Here is a 24,954-nt window from a genome sequence, read left to right on the forward strand (position 1 = left end):
ATCGCTTTTGATTTCTCTACAACTCAGTAGTCACTTCATTTGATTATTTATAGGTGACATTTTTACCACTACTGTTCGACTATCCAGTCATCGCTTCTGATTTCTCAACAACGCAGTAGTCACTTCATTTGATTATTTATAGGTGATATTTTTACCTTAACAATTCGATCATCCAGTCATCGCGTCTGATTTCTCTACAACGCAATCATCACTTCATTTGCTTGTTTATAGGTGATAGTTTTACCTCAACAGTTCATTAAGTTAAACTGGTGGAACTAGGAGAGGAAGCTGCGTTGAGACTAACGTGACACCTGCATTTGTAGAAAATAAAATTGTACATATCTTCGGTGAAGGTTCAATAAATTCCTCTCATGCAATACAAATGTATCATTGTTACAAACATATATCTTCATGTAGCCGAAAGCTTAGTTAGTTTGCACGTGATTTGTATTGGAATTTGCGGTCAGATAGTTACAAGATGTCTTCTAATTATCATGGAGATATCTCATCAGCTGCAGTCTCTTAGCATCCGGAAGGACAGCTCCACTCCTCCCCACTCGAAATAAATCAGATCTCTCGCCATTTGAAATTCGAATGCTTGTCGAGTCGTGTTCCAGGCAAACGATTTTTAAGGAGCGGCGCGTGGAAAATGAATCTCAGCGGGTGTCAGACACAGATGAGTGACAGCAAAGAGATGCTTAAATGACAGTGTTTCCTGCATCATCGCAGCTCACAATCATCTTCTGGGTGTATTTGTTAAAATGTATTCCGTAATGAAAAAGCGCTTTCGAATTAGGCTTTCATCAATGTCATTCCGAATCGTGTACTCTTTTGCTCCTTGGAACGCTCAAAACGAGCTGATGTGTGCATCACATGACTTCCTTTTACACCAATTTAATGCTATTTCCCTATTATTGCAATTTTAATGGGATTCTCTCTCTAACTCTTTAAATATCACTAGCAATGGCCACATTGAAAGCAGATTTAAAAAAAAAAAAAAAAAATCGCCAAATTTTTCGCCAAGTTGGCGACAAAACTTGGCAACCAAAAGACTGGCGATATATCGCCAAGTGACCGCCAAATTATAACACCACTTGAGTTTGCATCGAAATTAACAATGATTTCCCCCCAAAAAGGTGCAAAAGACCCCTTTAGAAACACCCGAATGCAACCAAAATAGGAGGTGCACAACTAGACCCCACTACGAGTCTATGTACCAAATTTCAACTTTCTAGGACATACCATTTTTGAGTTATGCGAGATACATACGCACATACGCACATACGCACATACGCACATACACACATACGCACATACATACAGACGTCACGAGAAAAGTCGTTGTAATTACCTCGGTGATGATCAAAATGGATATTTCGCGTGTCTATACATTCTTAGGCACTTTTCCGCATGTGGTCGAATCGAAAAAAAAACTCAACATTCATTTGGGGGTGAGCAAAATGGAAATTAAGGGCGATTTTTGAGTGAAAATTTTTTCGCGAATACAATACTTCCTTTTTTGTAAAAGGAAGTAAAAGGGCAGAGTCCATGTCAAGTAAACTACTCATTACTAAGTAAACTTATTTGTTGGGTTTGTGATTGTATTTTAATTTAACAGTCGCGTAGTTGAATTGAAAGTTACAGAAATATTTATTGGTTTTAAACATTAAAAATAACAAATAAAAAAAATCAACTAAAACTTATTGTCCAAAAAACGGTGAAAGTATATTTATATTCCAATAAAATTACTTCATTAAAATTAATGACAACTCAATAGTGAAATATTATATATTTGAATGGGTGGTGAGAAATAATTTTAGTCTATAGAACTAATTCCTTACAAGTGATATGTAAGTCACCACGATTTCTCGGCAGATGGTTCTTTAAGAATTATTCACAACATTAAACTTTACTAAATCCATTGACAGTAGGCACCAGGGACAATTTAATTAACAAAAATTTTAGCTTTTAATGCCTTGATGGGGCAGACAATTTGACATTTTCATGTACCTATTTGTGTGTTATTGAACTGTACACTAAATACCAAGTTTTAATTTGCATCGAAGCTCGCAGTAGCTCAGTCACTTACTTTGAAATTTAGGAGCGTTTTTACTTATCTGGAGGGGGTGCACACGTTTTACGAATGAAAATGAGGTCTAGAGAGTATAAGGTTCGTAAACTTTTTTTTGGCTGAAATGAAACCCTACTTGATGCGCTAAAATAATGAAATAATAAGAAAAAAAATCATGGTTTAAAAAAAAATTACCCCTTTGTATTTGCTTGAAACACTTAATGGATCTAAGGATTAGTTTATTTTCTTTAGTACATGAACGTTTGCCTAAACTTGCAATGTTTTCGGCTACAGTGATACATGGTGAGCCATAAGTTTGCTCAAACTATGAATATTCATAAAAAATGAAGAAACTATTCAAAGAAATGTGGTTTGCAAAAATGGGCACGTACAAAAGTCGGATTTTGTTTTAGTAACAAACATTTTTTTCAGTTCAAAATGTCACCAATAGCGATCACTGACGACATTAATTATTCTATGTGTATCTGTCATAGCAATCGTTCAGTATGATCTTCGGAACACTACATTACACAACTAAGGCATCACATTGCCATTACAGCAGAATGCATTGCAGAAAACAAGCGGAACATAAATTCCTTGACGTGTTGATCCTTAAAGTGTGAAAGCTTTTCTGTCAAATAGGGTTAGGCACTGTTTTCCTGACTGAGAGTTGGAACTCAAATGGAACTCAAACTCAAGCACTCACGTGCCACTAAACTATGTTATCATTCACTCATTAGATTTGAAGTTTTAGCAAAGCAAGTAAATCAAAAGTGGATCTGTCATTTTCCTACGGATATAAAGAGATGAACTGAATTCGTACGTTGAACCGACTCCAGGAATCGAATTCCATTGAACTAAAAACATCATATTTCAAATAAGGCGACGTAACTGGCGTAAAAACTAATCCTTATTTTAAAAAAATGTTAGCTCCAAATGAAGATCCAACTCAGAGTATATTTGTCGTAAGGTATCCGGATCTTCAGCATCGCCGAAAGATTCGAAAAAGGGAAGCCGAGGCAATTCCTCCGGCAACCATAGTAAAGTCCGTGGAGTCCCTGCCGCGCGTCAAGCAGTTGATAGCCAGCCAAGACGAAGACCACCAGGCGGGCTCGAATCTTCAGGGAACCTTCGCCCCCTGTCAGGGTACTCCGGAGGGAGCCCTCACGCTGATTGAGAAAGCGCCGTCTCTTATTAGTTTTTAATTTGTTTCGTCTGCTGTTTTCCGGCTGCGGCTCTGAGTTATGAGTGTCCGAATTCAACTCGAAGAGTGCGCGTTATTTATGTCTTTGCTACGAGACTTCTTCTTCGGGAGGACATAAATATGTTCGAAAGGATCCCATAAGTCATCACGCTCATTTGAATACGCTCCTGCTGGGGTTGAACATTGCGTCAAATAGGTGCGCGATATATCAAAAGGGCATTAGCTTTGCTGGAAATGTGTGGAAACACGACTTGCATCTTGAATAGCAGAACAAAAATAATTCTCGATTGCTCTTTATGTCCCTAGTATCAAACATCTTGTTATTTCCCTTTCAAATATAATTCTAAGTAAACAATTGATAAATCAGAAATCATGCGGGCAGCAGTCGCAGATCCAGAAGGGGGGGGGGAGGCGAGTCATGGGGGTCATGACCCCCCACTCCCATTTAAAGTGACTAAATAAAGTCTAATGCTGTATTTTGGAGACCTATATTTTAAATAAATCACATAGACCCCTTTTTCAGCACGAAATTGCACTAACACCCTTTCTAATAATGACTCCCTCCAAAACCAGCCGCTGGATTCACTCCTGGTAGTCATTCCATGCAATATACGTATAATCATCACCCTCATACGTTCCTAAATATGTGCAAGTCATAGTAACTCTTCGCTCTTATATCTATCAATCTGTCAATTTACCCCACACACTCACAAGCCGTACAGTATTATGGCAATTAATTGAGAAATATCAAATTTTTTGTTTTATCACGTGGACACTTACGAAGAAACACTCCAAATTAGCTTAGATTTCAAAAATTTTATAATCAGAGTAGTAGGTGTTTTTATGCACCAGGTAAATAGCAGGTTTTCAAATTTTTCCATGAGGGTTGAATGTATACCTCAGTGTTAGTTTCTTGGTTTGGTTGCAGGGATCATCATTAGTATCATGGATATCAGCTAAGAAACATGTGATAAAGTGATTGTGCTCAGAGAACACTTTTAAGTCGTCAGAGAAAATATGTAAAATATGTGGAGGGAGTACAGCAAGTGCCGGGAGGATATGTAAGTAGTTTCAGACAGCAGGAAATACAAGAGCCAACCATATTAGAAAATGCGGCGAAAAACGATAAACTTCAGCTCGTAAACGACAAAACTTTATAATGAATGCGTGTTATAAATCCTCGATTGGCTAGTTATGGTATTTCCAGGTCCTTTACAGCAGCACCTGTCGATATTACACCTTCAACAATGCGACACTGATTTCTAGAACGTTGACGAAGCAGCTTCTCGCGTTTCTTATAAGAAGAAAAATAGTTAGAATAAGGCATGTGGAAATACAAAACATAGACTGAGAAGATTCTCTTTTCTTACGAAACAGATTTTATGGTTCCGGAATTTAAATTCAAGTACGTGAGAAGGAGCAAATGAGAAACCCTAAATCAGCACTACATCAATCAAGCACCTAAGTAATCAGCCCAAAAAGATGTTTTGGGAATGGTTCTCTGTTTTGGAGACGAAATCTCTTGTTTCCGTGGAAGGAATGATAAATAGTACCGGTTACGAAGTCATATTGACCCGAAATGTGCTTCTAACCATGTCGAAACTATGGCTGAACGGATATTGCATTTACTAGCAAAACGGCACGCGGTGTCACACTTCGAAACAAATCAAAATATTCTGCTCTAAAAACAATTTTTTTGCACTGAATTGGCTTGATAATTCGTGGCACTTGAATCTGACAGAAAATTTGGGGGCTACAGTCAAAAAACGACTTTACAAGTTCGACTGCACGCTGATGGAGAAGCTAATTCTGTCCATTATTTTTAGAGATGTTGAAATGAAAATTATATGTGCCAATCTAGTACATTCCATGCCAAAATGTGTCTGTGATGCTATTATGTCATGTAGAGGTTAAATCAATTTTTAATTATGAATGCATTCATAGAAAATGTGAATAAAAGGGAATTTTATGCCAAAAGATTGTTCTTAATTCATTTCCACAATACTGTAGGGGAGGGTGGCGGCCCAAAGTGGTTAGGTTTCCGAAGAACGCTGAAAAATTGTAGTTTTTGGATTTTTATCGCTACAATGTCGGCTTTTTTTCTTAGCAGGGTTCTTGAACTCCAAAATAAAAAGTGATTTTTGTAGTATTTCAAACCCAATATTTATTTATTATTAAGCTTTACAAGCATTTGAAAAATCCTTTTTGCCCTACCAGGGAGCCCAAAGCGGGTAAGCTTAACTAATTGTGGTTTGGTACATTTACATTTGCCAAACAAATATTAAGTTATAAATGATTAAACTAGTTGACTAGCTACCTGCCATTATGTAAAAAAATATAAGACAGCTTCACATATCCAATTTAAAGTCAGCACATTTGTTTATAAAACATAAAGAAATAACTGAATAAATTAATAGACTAATTGATTGCCATCCTAAAAAATAAACTTTCAAAGTTATACTTATCCTATTGAAATAGAAAATCTAAGTCAGTACACGGATCAAGAAATTATAAATAAATATATGATTATATCCTATACTTGCTTTGCCGGACACGCTTTGCCCGAAGGCACGTTTTTTATTTCAATAATTAAAACCTTAAATTTTAAAAAGAAACAAACGAAATGACTATCGTAGTTGGTAGATGGATGATGTAAGAATTACGTAATATTATTGGCAATGAAAAAAATAAGCTGGTCTTCGACTAATCATAAGTTACAAAACCATTTTTTAAAAAAATGTAACATTTTTTTATTTTAAGCTTGGCCGCGCCTTGCCACTTCACTGCTGCTTCGCTGGGACTGATTAAAACTCGGGGTGGTCATGTAAACACGACATATGTATGCATCACCGCTTACACACCACGTGGGGGAGGGGGCATGCGAAGGCCTACCCGCTTTGGGCGACCTACCCGTTTTGGGCCATCTTCCCCTATATCATCGTATATATAAACGGTCAAAGTTGGTCAGCGTCGGCTAAACTGCCGAATTAGTTACTTTGGTAGCTTACTAATGCCTGATATTTTCAATGAATTCCGGTTAGTATTTTGATGTTAGGATGATTTTATTCTCTCTTTTTAAGCTGAATAAATATTACCCCACCCTCGCAATGGTGACTGTCAAAAAAAAAAAAAAACATGTGCATGCATCTCCCAATCTTTTGATCTTAGAATAGTAAATATTGGACTGTTTGGTTGTTTTATGCGCAAAATTTATCGAATGAGTTGCTCAAAAATTCATGAAGAAATTCAAATCTGCAAACCATTTTGTATCTGTTAATCATGCTTACGGAAGGGGGAGGGGGATCTTTCTAGCAAGTAATATTTTATTGCAAAACCTTTGATCTGTCAAAAACCAATTCAAACTGAAAACTTACAGCTTCGGCACATGACTAGTAATCTTCTGGCAGACTATCCTAGTGCATTATTTAGTGTCGCAAGATAATAAAAGCCAATAGAACTCAGCAATGCAATGAGACGTGCATGCCTGGCGCTGGAACTTTAGGAACATCAATAATTTTTATCTAATTGATGGTCAGCTAGCAGTAAACTTCGAATTTAGTTTTGGTGAATATAAAAGATTAGAATGTGTAGATGGGAAGGGAATATCCAATGACAGCCATTTTTCAAATCATTTTCGATACCTACTCGATCCTTTTTCCCCAAAGGTTACCCTATCTGGCAAAAATCGCACAATTTCCATCATGCTGGAATCGGGGAAATCGTGTAGCTTCATTTAGCACGTTAAAAATCAATCAAACGCTCGCTAAAAATTCGACCTGCCATCCCGGGTGATTGGGATCTCGGCGTTCCCCCCCCCCCCTCCCCCTTATTCTCTGCAATGACACGCCCATGATCTATAGCTCGGATGTTCATTATCACCTAATCAAGTCACTTCGAAAACAAAACGCCCGCTGACACTTGACCACTCTAGAAGCATTCATTACGCGCCGAGAGGGGGAGGGGTGAATCGTTTTAAAAGGACCCCCGCAGGTGACAGAAAAGTCTTGAGGGGTGCCGAACACAGAAAAGTTTCGTGGACGTTCCAAGCTGTCCTCGTATTGCTTTAATCAATCATGCGGAGCAGATAATCATGATGGATTAGCTGCAGCCATCGACGTGTTTCCTCACGCGCTCTTATCCCCTCCCCCCCAAAACAGATCCCATCCTTTCCTTGCCCGCTCCTGATGAAGACTATGATGCTGGCCTAGTGGAAGAGATGACAAAATTTGGCAACTTATCACCATTTTGGTGAAACACTTGATGCTGGTTCGCAAGAAGAGAAGTTAATTATTACGCAAGTTAGGCGCCATTGGCACCAGCTGTATTAGTTCAGTAATGTAGTCCTGGAGAAATTTGTGGGGGGAGCTTGTAAATCAACTGTGCCCACCTAGGGGTTATGGCGCAGACTGCGCCATTGAATTTTAAGGGTGGGTGTTTTGACGGGTATTTTTCCTTTCGGGCGGAATCTTGCTTTTAGGGGTCTTTACGGGACGATATTTATTTGGGGGGAGGGGGGATGCGCCATTGTTCTTAGGGGTTGGCACCTCTGTGTAAATATTTAATTCGTAGCAAATTATTTCTCATTAAGCTCTGCGGATTCAGTTTTTTCGCAGCCCACTACTTCTATGAATTCTTGAATTCGCTCCTTGCATGTTGATACCAAATTTTGACGTCAATGTTTACTGCCGCAATTTTATTCTTATTAAAATTTTTGGTGCTATTTTGATTTAGTCTTGGAGTTTAGAAAACGTAATAGTGTGAATTTTGGTTAAGGCTGGATGAGTTTCAGCATGCTCCTTGAGAAGCGAGGTTTGGTTCATGACTCTCATCGTATCAACTCCATACTGTTTTGTAGAAACACTGCTGTCCAATAATGTTAAGTGACAGAATTTGTCTGTAGATGCACTTTGTTCAAAAAATCTTACAAAAAGTTTAAAACGACACATTTTGATTCTGAACCGTTATTCAGGGTGAGTTTTCGATTCGACACTTCAAAATGATCACAAATCAATCTCTTAATAACAGCTGAGTTAAAAATATTTTAGTTGTGCTTTTTATACATGCGAGTGACTTTGAACCAAGTCTAACCAGTAACAGACTATTGGTGTTTTGGTGTAAAACGTAGTTTTCCCCAAATAAATTTATATTACATTTTAAAAATCTAATGATGGCCTCGCAGCAGCCAATAAAATCGTTGAAACGCTGTGACGTAGAACAGCTGGGCTGAAAGTCATAAGGCATAATTTAGTGTATATCTACGTTTAAAATTTCAAGCACAGGCATAAAAAGATGAAATGCTGAAGTTTGCAATGGATTAATATATTATTTTTATTCATTATATTTTTTTCTTATTGAGAAAAAGTATTTTTTTCTGTATATACCAAAATTGAATGTTTACCCTTGTGGGTTGTTTGTAAAGTTTTTACATATATCATCCTATAAATTGTTGAATTTAACACTGTTGAATATGTACAAAGGGATGGCGTATTTAACAAAAAAGAAAGAAAATAGAGAAAAATACAAATTTATTGAATAATATTTTCGTATTTATTAAGTAAAATCATTTAAATTTAAAGTAGATGCCCAAAGATGGGGAGTACTTTGGAACTTGAGATTTTGGCACAATTGCCAAATTTTGGACGGTTATCGTTTCATTCTGGAAAGATGAGCTGGGCCTAAAAAGGTTTAGTGCCTAAAATATATTGTGACTATGATTATACAGTTTAAAGATGTAAAATTTCTGCAAATTTTGCGAGAGCGGAAAAAAAAGTTTTATCCAATTCTTTTCTGGAAAAATTAGAAAAAATGGAAAAACAATTTTTTTACAGAAAAAAATGCTGTTTTTTAATACTTGTATATTTTCTAAAAAAGCATGAATGTTAATTATTTAAAATACATGCAGAGCATATTTTTTTTTTCCTCCTTAATAGCGACACACTTTTTTTTGCTTTGCGCACACTTGTTGTTACCGCCCATAACTTTCCCCGATCAAAATACCAAAAATTATCCAATTCAGACCAATTATCATTCAAGAGAAAAATCAAGAATCACCATTTGGGGATAGGATGTGATTTTATAATTGTTAGATCAGTCTTTTTGATACAATGAGATTTCTAATTAAATGTGAAATTTAACGTAAAATTGCTTTTCTTTTCAGTTTGTTACATGCATTTATACAAATGTGTGTCCAGTGCATGTAAACACACACATCAAAACTAAATGGACTATATTAAACTTCATCATTTCCACAAGTTGATATTATTCAGAAATTCCATTCTGCATAATATAACTTTAGCTTTAGTGCTAAAAGTAACAAACAATACTTTTTATACAGAGACATTAAAATCATTTAGCTTCCTGCATTTATCAAAGTTAATGTTTTCGTTTGGGATACCGAACATAAAAAAAATAATTACATTATGAATTTCTGAGCACAATATTTTATGCGAGAAAACTTCTAATTTTTCCAGATGGAAATAAACTGCGGAAAAAACGGGGAAGAAACTGGGTTTTCCCCCAAATTTTCGCTTTTCCCATTTTTCACATCCCTAATACTGGTAAAACCCTTACCTGTAATTTAGTGTGTCGTGAACAAGAACAGTGGGTTCGAATGGTGGAGCTATCCGAATGGAACTTCTTGTAGTTCAGAGGGCTACTGAGCCCTCTAGTACTATGCATTAATTAAAAGTATAAAAGCGAACAGTAACTAATGTTGAATTTAATATCTGTCAAAACAATCGTCAAAGTTCAAAGTGATGATTAAAGGTATTCGATTACAGTTAAACAGAGAGTATAAATGAAAATACGAGTAAGTGTGTTTAATTGAAAAAAAAAAGTAAGATATCCTCAAACGAATACGTATTTCATTTTATAACTTTAAGCTTCAATAGACTATAAACTGCGTCAAACGTAGTAAAGTTCTCGACTTTTTTCGCAACTGAACACTTTAAAAAAAATGCAGGAAAATCTTCTTGGAAGATTTCTTACTATTAGTCTTTTCAAATCAGAACAAGAACGAAAGTTTTTTCTAAATAACTGCAAAATTCATGAATACAGAAATTGACTCGCCGTCGGCATTAACGAATTTCAAGTGGTTTGTTTAAAGCAAAATACATTAATTATTAAGCATCTCGCCATAAAAATATCTGTTGGGATAGTCCGACCAGTGAATGAGAAGTTTGTAATTTGTTTTAAAAAACAAGGTCTCGGAAGTTTTTTTCTTGAATATTGCAAAATAACTTTGTTTTATTTACCTCAAAAAGAAAAGAAAGGAGAAACTGAAAAATATGAAAGCAAAATGGTCTGTGGAAATTTTTTTTGAAAAATGAAGGAGAAAACGAGTCAACTATGGTTTGGGGAAAACCTTGGTAGCAGGGCTGCGGAGTCGATTAATCGGCGTCGGACTGATTTTGAGGTAAAGGAGTCGGAGTTAGTCATTCATTTTCTTCCAAATCCGTAACTCTGGCAGTGCTTGTGGAGTCGGAGTTGGACTGATTCCGGAGTAAAGGAGTCGGAGTCGAAGGCTGTAAAATTTCCGGAGCCGGAATCGGATATTTTACTTCCGACTCTACAGCCCTGCTAGGTTCTGTCGTAAGGCTGCTGTTAGGATCTATGTAGTCTTCACAATACTGCCAGGTTAGGTTTGCCCCAACTATAGAAATCAATGAAAGTGAAGATAAGCAATAAGGAGGAAATAAAATATAAAAGATGAGTGATAAAATAAACACAGAATACGGGAAGAATCTTCAACGAAACTTTAGTATGAAAAAAAATCTGTACAGCTAAGTGTCTAAAAAATGTTGTGTTCCCACTGGTTAGACTGGTTGATTGACTGAGTTGCGACACCAATTTTCATTGAAACCTCGGAAAAAAAAAAAAAAAAAACTTGAAGCAGAAAAAATAAAAGTTTTTTTTTTTTTTTTGATAATGAAACCTATTACATTAAAATGCTTTTGCTGTTATGTATGCTTCAGATTTTAGTGATAAAATGAATTTTTGAAAGTAAGACAGTGCTCAAGTGTTTATTTGCTTGTCAAACTGCTTTAGGATGAGAGCTGTGGGTGAGAAATTTCTTCAAACCGGGCATAAACTTCCCGAATTTTTTTTTTTTAGTTGAGTTATACGATGGAGAAGTTATGGTGATGAATTTTATTCCCGTAGAAAAGAAAGAGACAGAGAGATAACGAGATGTAAGTTCAATTAGCAGACATATTCTTTGTTTACAGGAGCGCTACGAGGAAGGGGAGTCAACACTCCTGATACACGACAGTGCCAATCCTAATATGGAGTTACAATTGTAGATTTTTAGGACACCCCTCCCTCTCCCCCGGAAGACAAATTGTGGCTTCGGTACTGGTTGTTTGCACTGTATCTTGCAATAGGAGGTTCACATAACAGTATTGAAATTTACTGTATCTGACAAGATGTCTGTTAATCGCGCAAACATTCTTGAATAAAAATGACGATGTCCTCTCGACGAAAAGATCTTGGGCTGACAGAAAAACAAATATTTTTTGATCTATCCTTCAATTTTCAAATCATTAAAAGATACAGAATCAAGTGTAAAAAAAAGATATTCCAACTAGAAGCGCAATCTATGAGCATAAGGGTACTTTATAAGGGTATAAGTTTAGTTTCTCGAAGGCTACGGATGTCCTTGAAAAGTTAAAAATATGCTGTGCGTGCGAAAAAACATTTCACGAGAACTGTAGCATTGCTGAAATCACAGCTGATCGTTCTTCACGAATGCCTTTGGCGAAACTTGGCGAAACTCGTCGAAAGTGGAGTAACCCTGTCCGCGAAAGTTGTCGACGCGAGAGCATCATGTTGTAACAGTCCGGCAGGGATGGAGAGGAAGAGCTTCACACTCGATCATCCCTCCTCCGAAGGAGATTGGGGAAGAGGAGAGTGCACTCCTGACGTATCACCCCCTCCCCTCCTCCGTTTAAGAGAAGTGAGAGAGAGAGAGTTTCGGCCGCAACTCGATCTTCCGAATTTTATAAGGCGCGCGTAATCAAGGAGAAAGGGGGAGGGGGAGTGACGATACGCCTCTTTTAATAAAAGCAAAAGTTTTGAGGACAGATTCCAGATTCTGCCAAACTGCCAGCCGATAATCTTTCTCCTCCTAATGCCGCAGATTTCCCGAAAGGCCAGCGAGCCTTTTCCCACGTTTTAAAATTTGCCGGGGGTTTAAGGCATTTTAGCACGCACTCACTCAAATTAAGGGGGATGATGTTGCCTTAAATCTCGAGCCCCGGGATCGGTGGAGGGACTGCTTTTGTTCCTCTCGCTGAGGTGATTTATTAACACTTCGCGGTGTTCCATGGCCAGCGTCGAAGGACTTCATCATGTCCGGATTTTCACGGAGTCACTGCTTTTCGAACAATCCCTTCCAGATCGTGCAATGGATTTTCGGAAAGCTCTAACGAACGATTTGCAAATCATTTTAAAATATGTTGCTCTTGATAAGTCGATACTTTAGACCACAAGAATGCAGAGGTTTAATTGAGATCATACATACATTTTTCAGCAACATGAGCACATGAGCAAAGATCCAGTATTTGCTTGTGCTATGTTCCATAATCCGATGAAAATATTCATGCAGATCAGAACATGACAAAAATTTAATTGCATAGGATGCTGAAATTCAACGTCGTTGAGATCAGCTTAAGGATTCTTCATAAATTAAGGCAACCTTTTTTTTTAAACATTTTAATCCCCCTTCATCCTCCTCCCGTGGTGTCGCATTTCAATGAATCCCCTTCGCCTCCCCTTTTGCCACTTGTCTTACTATTTTTCATATACATATCCTTACAACAAATGCGTGATGTCTCACTTCTTGTTTCGCTTTCCCCCCTTCTTGTCAGAAACTATCACGAATTTACAACCCCTCCCCCCTATTCTTCTGAACCATATCAGTTTTAAGCAAATATGTTAAAAAAAAAAGAAAAAGAAGAACGATCATTTACTTAAGATCTAACGGCTAATTCAGAATTCTCAATTAATTTTTTCTACTCCAAAAATCTAGTAGGCTGTTTTCTACAATTTGATACAATTTGAGAACTGGACCAATAAAAATTTCCGAAATTAAAATTAAAAAGAATCTTATGTAGTAATACTGTGAACATTTGCAGCAGTTGGTGCAGTAGAGTTTCGAAAACTCGGCCCAACGTGGAGCAAAAACAAACCGAGTTTGAAAGTTTTGTATTATCAGGAATGCGATCACAGCAGGATCTTTTCGTCCTGCCAGAGTGCGGCCGAGTTTTCTGGATTCTGCCGAGTTATCGAATGCCGAGTTTTTGAGAATCTACTGTATTTTGCTGCAGTTAGTGGACCTTCAGTAAAATTTTAAAAACGGGAAAACTTCCATATATCTTTGTAAATAAATAGCATAGCAAGTTGAGAGAAGTAACAGTTGGTATACTTTGTTGTAATTAAAAGCTTTGCAATCAAAGTTTCCAAGACAGAAAACCCTCAGAACAGCTGTACCAGTCAAATAAATAAATACAATAAGTTCAGCAGCTTTCCCTACATATACAGCTGATATTTTTCATGTGATTGAGGTAGGTTACTTAGGCAAAAAAAAAAAAAAAAAAAGGAGCTGAAGACACATATCAGTTCTAAGTAAAAACCAAGTAATTTTATCAATTATGCAAGATCTTTCAGTTGGTAATGCTGCAGTTAAATTTCTTAAGCAAATATTCCTACTAGAGTTTTAAGAAACTAGCGTAATAAGTCGATCCATTATCCTAGATCTCGTAGCTGATTTACTTCGACCCAATTGAAAGACTTATAATGAATTTTTCTTAGATACAAAACTCCCACACATTTCTTAACCAAACACTATCGTAAATTGATCTATTAACTGAGATGATCTACGAGTTAATGTACGATTTACCTGTGACTGAAATTTGTGTATAAATAGCGTAGAAAATTGATTAATTATCTAAGATCTCTCTTGGCATCGAATACACGTATGTAATTTAGTTAAGTATAACATCGCTGAGTGGTTATGGGCGTGTCTTTTGTAATCGTCAGAGACTTGTGGCCTAACTCATCTTGAACATAGGCTAATATGAGGTGTCAGCTCTGGCACATTGCGTTAGTTAAGTTCCTCCAGAACGAAAGCTAGGTTTTTTTTTTTTTTTTACATCCTATTTTAAATTTACTAATGAACTCGTTACCCTCAATTTTAATAGAGCACACAGTTTTATTTCTCAACTACTTTTCACAACACCATAAATTTGAACTTTTCCAATTTTTCTCTCTACCTTGCAGTTTATGAAGAGATATCTCGTCCATTTAACATATAATTCTGAGACTGTCCAACTGCAAGGGGGTTAATACTCATCATCGTATCCATTGATATTTAAGTGAGCTAGATGCGGATAATAATCCAATAGTAATCATTGCCAATACTAAACATCAATTATAAAGCTAAATTTCTGATAAGTCTAGCAAAAAAGAATTTTTTGTTTCTTCGGAAATTCCACTCTGTTAAAAATAGCTACGTACTTGTAAAATGCAAGCAAAAATTTATAAATCGCTATGCACTTTGGGTATTACTTCTTCACTGATTTTTAAAATATAAAATAAGGTAAAATTTATTCAAATTTATTTATTTATGAAGAATCTATTTGAATGTTTCAGAAAGATTAAATATTTAAGAAAAATATCATAGGCCAACTGCTGAAAAACAACTTATTATCTATGTTTCAACTGTGTTGCCAAGTTTGTTTTAAATTTTATGACCATAAGTTGTTAAAAGTTCTCTGAAGGGAACTGTCTTCTTTTCTTCGAGAGAGTTCTGTTCTTAAGACATAGCACTATAGTTTTGTTACTCAAAAATCTCAGTCATTCAAACCCACTGAAAGCATGCTATTGACAAACACTCTAAATCAGGCCCGCTTGCTGAATCTTCATTTCCCGAAAATTAGTTTTTAATCCTTCTTTGAAGACCAAAAAATTTTTTGAAAAATGTGCAAGCAAGTAAAAAGAAAATCAGAAATATACATTTATTCCATAAAGTTGCTGTTTTTTCTTTGCCCCCTTGCGCTGAGTTATGGGGCAGAAAGGAGAAGTTTTTTATTGCGGTAATAGGTATCAAATGTAACTGTGAAAAAAGTCTTATGGGATGTTGAGGCTCAAATTCTTTCAATGGTGTCTTAATAAACAACCAAAACGACAGTGGGAGCGTTATGTTACGAATCCCTTTCATATATTCAGCTTTAAATGGAGCATATATTTCTTGAAACTTTACATAATATTTAGCTGATAATTTCTACTTGGCTTTATCACAGCTCAGAAGAGGATGCAGAATTAGTTTTTGGGTAGAGTAGCGGAGAGAAAAAGATGCCCCCTCATACAAATTGTCATTTAAAAAAGTTTTCCTGAAGTTCTTTTGATATGTTTTTTAAGGAAGGATTCAAGTGAATTAAGTTAATTTAAACCATAGAAATATTTTGAAGTAGGCGTTTATTTCAAAGTGGGCGAAAAATGTCTTTTTGTAACATTTTAAGCCAGTTTACTACTAAACCATACATAATTCCCCAAACTGCCATAATAATGAGCGATATTACTTAAAACATTGTCATAAGGATTAAAACAAGATGTTATTAAAACAGAACCGGAGTTTGCTGAATCAAAATAAACGGCTCATATTACTGCATAAACAGTCTGAAATTTAGTCTGATCAAAAAACAAAACAAAAAAAAAGTAAAGGACTTAAGTTTTCGTGATCTTTCATAAAAATGAATCATCCCTCCTTCGAACTGAAAGGTAAGATAATTAGGGGGTCTAGTTTTAGGGGGAAAAAGTGGAAGGAAGTTCCGAGAAAATCCGTGGATCATCTTAATAACATGTTGAATTTAACCTATGTTGATTCAAAATGTTACACTCACTAGTGATGTGTCCATTCTCATAGGTGTGATAATCACCATCCATCCGAGATTTCTTCACCAGGCCCGTCGTCGTGACACCGGTTGCCATTGGCACCATGGATACACGTTTCGGAGGTCGACCAGGACGAGAACTGTTGCCAAAAAAGAAAACAAATCCATAAGTAAAAGGTAATTTTTTGTGAAAACATTCTTAAGCACTAAAAACTGTTACCAGTAAATAAATTGTTATTTATCAAAATACTAAAAAATCACCCGCCGTCATGGTATGAAGGTGCAAATTGCTTCTTATAAAATCTTTATCTTTATTACCGCCGCATAATCACCATTTCTTTTTTATGTGTATGCCTTGTATTACCTATTCTAGAAAATCACCAGTCAAACTGTGACGGGTGCAAAGTTCTTGGACATTTCCATTTTATTTCATTTGTAGAAAGAAGAAACCCAACGAGTAGGATACTATCACAATTCGTGCTTGCGAAAAACATAATTTGAATTCAAAACATCATTTTTTTTATTTACTTTTATCATTATTATACCATTAAATGCAGCACTACTTTTTGTATGCTTTTCGTGCAAGATGATTTACCTATTACCGAATATTACCCTAGCTTACAAAGAAAACACAATTCCCGTGGAAGGAAGATTTTCTTGATGCATCACCCGGCATATGCAGATTGAGATCAGTCCCACGCATTCACATCGACGGGGAAATACGGATTGGCAATTACTGAGGCTGCGGAAGAACATGGCAGAAAGTTTGAAATTTTAAAACGCAATTTTTCACTCTTTATAAAAGATTTATTGCTTCATTCTCTTTTCCGGGTGGAAGGGAAAAAATCCATTCCTTAAGTTTCGGGGCACGGACACTAAAGGGTCTCATGTAACCTATGCAAAGTGACTACTCCATATTTCGAAACTTATCGCCTTTCTGTCGTTATGAATGCTATCCAGCATTGCACATTATTCAATCAGCATTATTTCAATCATGCATTGATTATTTAAATTCTATAGCAGAACGCATACTAACTGAGATTAACTAATCTATATCTTCATACCGTCGCCTCAGAACAACAGTAAGATATCTTAGTGTTGCTCCCGGGATTAGATGTGTTAGTGTTGCTCTGAGGCGACGATATATATGGGAGGTTTTCGGAGGTTTTCGAAGAACACTCGAAAATTGTAGTTTTGGGATTTTTATCGCAACAATTTCGGTTTTATTTCCCAGCAGGGTCCTTGAACTTTAAAGTAAAAAGTAATTTTTGTAATATTTCAAACCTAATATTTATTTATTATCAGTTTTTACAAACATTTGAAAAACCCTAGGGTGCCCAAAGCGGGTAAGCGTAACTAATTGCGGTTTGGTACATTTGCCAATCATTTATAAAATTATAAATGATTAAAATAGTTTTCTAGTTAATTGCAATTATATAAAAAAATGTAAAACAGTTGTATTTATCCAACTTAAAGTCAGCACATTTGTTTATAAAAAATAAAGAAATGACTGATTAAATTAATAGACTAATTCAGTGGTTGGAAAAACTACATTTTTTTTGTAGCGAACTACAACTACAACTACTTTAACACAAATGTAGTTAACTACAACTACAACTACTTTTTTCAAAATGTAGCAACTACAAACTACTTTTGAAATGTAGTCGCTACTTCGCTACTTTTTAAAAAATAAATAAATAAATAACATACACATACACACCGTTTGAGATTGAATGAAAAAATAAAAAAATTGTTCAGATTGGTATATTGGCTCATTTGAACATGGAATATTGCTATAAATTATTTATTCTTTCTTTCCTTTAAACGATTCGATTGAAACAATTCGGCAATCCAAACATTTTTTACCATTTGCACGAATATTTCCTGCAAGAAAGAATTTAAAAGTGGAAGGAATTCAATCTTCAAATTTTTAATCCTTTCCTGACAGTAAATAGTATTTCATTCAAGAAGTGCAACTCGGCTACTTGAAACTGAGATAAATCCAGACGTAATTCGATTTAAATTTTACATAGACTAGACATACAGATACATAAAATTGATTTAGATGGTGAAATACATCTTTTAAACAAAAGAGAAAAACTTAAAATTTTCATTATATGAGTTAATTTTAAAGGAACTTATACTTCATAGAAATTGATTGCTTTTGAGCTTCAAGCTAGGGTTCCGGACCTGGACACCATCTCTTTTCTTACGCCCCTGATAAAATGAAATAAAAGCATTTTTCTATTTTACCAAACAACCTCAAAAACTCACAGCATTTAATAATTGACTTTTAATTTGTTAATATATCAACACTCAATCAGTAAAAAAGACAAAATAAAGAAATGGGAATAATATCCGAAATGGTACTACTAATTATCCAAAACATGACTAAAAATACTTACTTTACTTCAATGTGCAATTTTTAACAACAGTGCACTCGGGCTACAAGGCAATTCGACTAACGCGAAATGTCTATAGAGCGAGTTTTACTCGAGAAACAAATTTTGCAGCTGAAGCGAATTCCTCACCTGCTACACGAAAATTTTCAGAGCGGAAGCGCAGGGCTTATATCACATTCTTTCTTGGGTACTAAATATTAGTTCGACTGCACATGCAAATGGCATTGATACCGAAAGTTTTTTGCTTAACGGGCAAAGTTTGCATGAAACGGAAAAAAATCGTTTCTTTCTTTTTAAGCCATGCTCTATTCAAGGCGAATATTGGGAAAACGTGAAAGTTTCTATGCTAAACAAACTAATGGCGTCAAACAGATACAACATATGGCGTCAAAATTATATGTCAGAGGTCAGCTCGTACGAATCTGATTGGTGCAAGTTTTACTCGCGTAAGACTTGCACCAGTCAGATTCATTTGAAAATGCGTTTTTTTTTTCTTTTTTTGAAACTTTATTCAAAAGTAGTTTCCAGAAATCGCTACAAACTACTTTTTTTTGTAGCGAACTACTCGCTACTCTACTTTTTTTAAAAAGTAGTGCGCTACACTACAAACTACTAAAAAATGTAGCTACTACAGTAGCGTCGCTACTTGTAGCGCGCTACTTCCAACCACTGGACTAATTAATTGCCATCCTAAAAAATAACTTTTTAAAGTTAAACTTATCCTATTGAATTAGAAAATGTAAGTCAGCACACGAGTCAAGAAATTATAAATAAATATATGATTAAATCCTACATCCGCTTTTCCCCACCCGCTCTGCCCAAAGGCACGTTTTTTATTTAAATAATTATAACCCTAAATTTAAAAATGAAACAAACAAAATGACTATCGTAGTTTGTAGGTGGATGACGTCATTATAGAGTAATATTATTGACAATCAAAAGAATAAAGTGGTCTTCAACTAATCCCAAGTTACAAAACTACATTTTTTTAAGAAGTGTATCATTTTTTTATTTTAAGCCTGGTCGCGCTATGCCACTTCACTGCATCTTCGCTGAGACTGATAAAAACTCGGGGGTGTTCATGCAAACACGACATACGTATGCATCGCCGCTTACACATCACGGGGCGGCATATGAAGGCCTATCCGCTTTGGACCACCCTCCCTTATAGTAGCCAATTCACTAATCGAGTAACGCTACTGTGTCACCAACAATGAAAGTCGAGCCACAGCGTAATAACTTGAAAATATTGTTTGGTAATGTTTGACATGCAGGGAATTGCATTATTTTTACAAAGCTGAACTGGATCCAGTAACTTAATTGTTTTACTGGTAAGATTAATTTTAGGAGAATGAAGAAGCGAAAAAGTGGTCAACAATGAATGCTATCTACTGAAGTTTAGGGTTAATCCACGGGAGTGAGGGTCAAAATTTCAACTATCAACGTATCACCAAATAAGCAATTGCAGGCAATTGCTTCGTTCAAATGTAGAAACAATTTTCACCTGTCATACTTGACGGGCGATTTTCTAGTAAGTTCACTCCCGCTACAACGTAATCCGACTTACGCGAAATAGCTATAAAGCGATTTTTTCACCAGTAAAGAATTTTAGACCTAACGCTAATTCCTCCCGCAACACGAAAATTTTCGGAAAGGAATCGTGGTGTGTAAGTATCGGCTTTGTTATTGGCTACTAAATTTGTCTTTTCCTTCATCCCTTTAGCATCACTGAGAGCGGACCACACCGTTACTTATACAAATGATTACTCCTCATTTTCAATTTATTTTTTTCATTCTAAATGTGAAAGTTGATAAAATATAATGACACCTAAGAGGGCTGTTTCATCTAAAGTTTGAAGATAGAAAGAAAAAGAGAAAGTTCCTGACAATTGAAGAAAAGCTAAAGATTATATGATTGAATATACTATAAAATGCGTCGAAGACAGCACGACAATTAGCTATGAGTGAATCTTCCATTTGTGCAATTAAAAGTCAAAAACAGCAAATCCGTAAAAGTTTACCGAGTAGTATCTAAGCAAAATGCAAAAATTATGAAAATGGAAGCTGCTTTCGTATTGTGAATTTAAGAAATCATTAAGAGAGGTTTTGTCATAGATGGAAACGTTATAAAGAACTAATGAAGTAACTGTATTGTGTATTTAACAACATATAAGAATAAAGTTTGATCACACAGCATACATCTTAATTTTCTTAATTTACAATTATCATTACTGGACCTACTGTACATTACAACTATAGTGCATTTGTTTTCCTTACTACATACTATACGTACCGTAGTGGCTTATTTATGTCTTTCTTTCCCATTAATCACGATTTTGTGCATCTTAGCAGTATTTTCTGTGGAATAAAACGGTTTTTTTTTTTTTAAAATACAAATAAAAACTCAGTTTTTTATGTAAGAAACAGTAATGTACAGTTAAGAAATGGTTTTTAACACTTTGAGGTGGTGTTTACAAGTGTTTAAAATAATTGGGTATGTTTATAAAAGTTTTTACACATACCCTTTTCCGCAACACGAAATTTCAACTTACGAGTGGTCTTGGAACGCATCCCTCGCGTAAGTCGGGACTCGGCTGTAGTTTGAATTATATGAAACCCAGCGAAGATACAACAAAAGACCTGGAAACGACGATTGTGAGATTTTATGAACTATATGATATTTTACGCAGTCAGAGTAACTTCTAGTGCATTTGATCATTGAAACTAGTTTTAGATGAAATATGTATTTGCTGTCATGTGTGTCTATGTTTGTGTTGATATTTTCATACAGTTAAAAGACAGTATCATCTTAAACTGCCTAGCTCTTGTTGCAGTAAAATAAATTCATCATTCTCTAATAGTAGAAGACCCCACTGCAAACTTCAACCCCTCCCCCCCCCCCTCCTTCCTCATCTGTATTTAAGCAAAACACCAGTTGTTCCAGATAATTATGCTTAGAGAAATATGTTTCTGGCGGGTTTTCTATGAAATGGAGCTCCTTAGATAAAAACTAATCGCTAGTTACAATCGTCAATGGAGCTCCAGAAAGGAGAACTTGAATTCATGCTCAGTCCAAAACGGCAAAGGAACTCTTGAAATAAAAACTGATGTCGACATACACTAGACATAGGAATGCAAAGACTTAAAACATTAACTGGGGTAAATGACTAGTTGTCTATCGACACACAACCAGTAATGGACACGCTTGTCTTGCATTGTCAATATCAAGTTTGTAATTCATATTCTATAGGAACACCATCAGTGGATTCTCAAAACAACATCTTTCAAGAACACCTGCTTGCCTTCACCGTTCTGGTAGGTCTTGGGGAGAGTTTATGTGATGAAACCGGATTAACCCCACTATGTTGTCTCACGTCAACACATTCTACCGACTTGTGAGCTATGATATATACTTTTATCAAGTTTAGTTTTAGTCGTAATTTTAGGCATACTGACTTTTTATTGTAATTATGTTAGGTATATAAAATAATATTCATTTTACGAATACACAAATTCAAAGTAATATTAGTTGTCAAAGTTTAAAAGATAAACAAATCGCCCCCTCCCTCCTCCATACTATATTTTGCTAGAATAAATAGAGCTCCTAACTAAGCACTAGAAGTAAGTTCTCTTATTCTTTAAATATGTAGAAATAATTCGTCATTAGGAGGAACTTAAGCCCCTTGCCGTCTTCAGTGAAAACAATGCTTATAAAGTTCTTCATCATAACGTTTGGCGACTCTTTGGCGGTTCCAATAGAAGACACAATCCCCACACCTCTCTCTGCTTTTGAAATCGAGGTGTAGGAGAAACGGGTTTTACTTATTTTTTATTCATCACCCCATCCTGATAGCTATTCTCGGGGAAATGGGGGGAGGCTTTAGTAATTCTTCGACACTTCCGAGCGGGTATTTCTCCGTAAATTTTAAAACACGGAGGAGATTACACCTCCAACTTTAATGCATTTTTCTTCACTCTCTTGCTGAAGTCAGCTCCAGAAAGAGGAAGGGAAAAAATCCCATCCACTTCTGTTTTTGTTTGCGAATAACAGTTGCTAAAGATTTTCGATCCGGAAGGAATATTTATCTATACGAGCAGTTCTCACCGACTCTGTTTGGAGAGATTTGCTCCCGATAGGAAGTATTGATTAAAAATTTCTGTTTTGTTGACTCTCCTAAGCAAAAATGTTAGGATTATGTCTGTGTAGATATTGATGCTACTCAATTTTGTCATAAAATGAAGATTACTGCAAGTGAGCCGACTCGGGCCGGTTCCAGTGTAAATCGTTACCGTTTCTTAATTCCCAAGCACCCCGCTTCACCAAACTTCTCCCCCTGCCCCAAATGAAATAGAAATACATAGTTGGGATGCACAAACCGTTTCCCTAAATGCAAAGACAACTGCAAAATCAAAACACCCCATGACCCCCCCTCCCCCCCCCCAAAAAAAACAGGTTTCTGGGGTAGTATTTTACTCTCGACTTGTGTCTCAACTTGTCTCTACAGTTGAAGAATAGAAACAAGTGTCCCAAAATAGTTTACTTTTACTTTGGGGACACTTGCCTTTGATCTTGTTTTTGACACCTATTTCTACTCGTTATCTTCAGTGAAACTTTTTTTTACGCTAGTTTCTAGAGTTACCTTTAGTGATACTAGTTTCTAGTGTCACATAAGGTAACACTTGAAACTTTTGGTACAGTTATTTTTACTATGGAAGAGCGGAAACCAATATCGAAAAAAATTTTGCTCTTGTTTTGTGTCCCTATTTCATTGAGAAAGTTTTGAAGAAATTGAGAATTTTGCAAGGGAATTTTCATGAAAATATTCCTTCCTTTTGCTATTCCTTAAAATATTGCTATCATAAATGAATAGCAAGATTCAATCTCATTGAAGATGTTGAGTTGGAAAGCACTTTGGAAACGAAATGAAAGTAACAGCTGAAAAATTTAAACGGTACAACTTCTTCTCATTACTACACTATCGTCCTTTAAAGACTTTGACTGTGAGAAGCGGAGAAAAATAGCAAGCCAAAAACTTTAAAGCCAATTTCAGCATAATTTTTGAACTTGTTCTTTAACTTACTTTTTTCTGAGTTCTTCAGTTCATTTTAACTGCAGATGATATAACAATATACAACAGCAACAAAAAATCAGAGATCTGGTGAACAGTTCGACTGGTGGTGAGGTGGAAAAACAGTTTCCTTGGTGGGAGAAAATTTACACTAGCTTTTTAATTAGAAACTGTTAAAATCTGATAGAAGGGGTTGAGAATTCAATTCGCTCTCCAGACATGCGAGATAGAAAATTTGCACATAATAATACGCTAAGCCTATCGTCACATGTTAATTTTCTAAAAATTTAATTGATTAAAAAAATTGTCATTTTTCAATATGTTTTAATTGGCTGTAGACAGATCAGCTTATGCATGCAAGGGAGCTGTGTTACTTGAAACATGAATGAAATGAAAGTAAAACCTGCGATTCCAAACTAAAAGTGAAATTTCTTCTTGGGTTCTCATTTTGTTCTTGCAGACGGCTGTAGACAGATCAGCTAGCACTCTAGTTATATGACTCTCTGCCCACTGGACTAGGACCAGTATTGCTCTCAGTAGCACTCACTCAACCACAAAAGTAAAATAACACCACTTTGAACTGCATTTTGTATTTCGTTAGCAACAACGTCGGGGTGGGTATGGGCAGTAGTCAATATATCACAGCAGCAGGATCGCAAACAAATCGAAAGCTCCTTTCTCTCGGATAGAACAACATTTGTCCTGAGAATAATGCGCCTCGTTCGGGCAAACGGCAAAGGTGAAATACCCCCGCCCCGACCCTTCTCCCGGGCGGGTTAATGCTCTTTATTTGGCCGGGGCCCGGTTTATTAAGGTTAAAAGTGCGTTGTTTTACGATGATTTTACGCCTTACGAGGCCAGGACGTAAAGCCCGCTTTATTGCGGACCAGAAGGGGCTAAAGGCACTCACGACAACGCCATTCGGAGAGAGCGCCTCCTGCCCGTGATTCATTCCGCTGCTTTCATGAGATCTGTTACAATTACGGCCGGAGAGAGATTTCGCCCTCCACCTTTTTTGTTTCTCTCCGTTTTCGCGAGTTAGCCTTCTTCTTCTTTAATTTACTCGGAGGCGGGAGCAGTAAAACAGTCGTGAAGTCCGAACGCGGGGCGAAAAAAACAATCAAATCGAACACATCGGGGCCAATTAAATGCCAAACGATCCAGAATCGTTAAAAACGGAAATAGAGTTCGCCGCCGCACAGATTCCCGAATTTTATCTCCGGATGGCAACCTGCGAGACCTCTGGAACGAGTGGCCACAAAAAGTAACGTGCCAGGGGAATGGAAGTCGTTCCATCCAGCCCCTCGAACGGTGTGTT

General features: G+C 36.2%; 1 protein-coding gene across 1 annotated transcript in view; it reads right to left on the reverse strand.

Annotated features, from left to right (window-relative positions):
* Positions 1 to 24,954, reverse strand: part of LOC129234430 (dachshund homolog 1-like) — a 255,566-nt gene that overhangs the window by 124,170 nt on the left and 106,442 nt on the right. The window contains exon 3 of the mRNA XM_054868433.1: positions 16,175 to 16,305. Coding sequence (XP_054724408.1) covers positions 16,175 to 16,305 — 131 coding nt within the window. The remainder of the gene's footprint in view (positions 1 to 16,174; positions 16,306 to 24,954) is intronic.

Source organism: Uloborus diversus, chromosome 1 (assembly GCF_026930045.1).
Source record: "Uloborus diversus isolate 005 chromosome 1, Udiv.v.3.1, whole genome shotgun sequence".
NCBI classification, from domain to species: Eukaryota; Metazoa; Arthropoda; class Arachnida; order Araneae; family Uloboridae; genus Uloborus; species Uloborus diversus.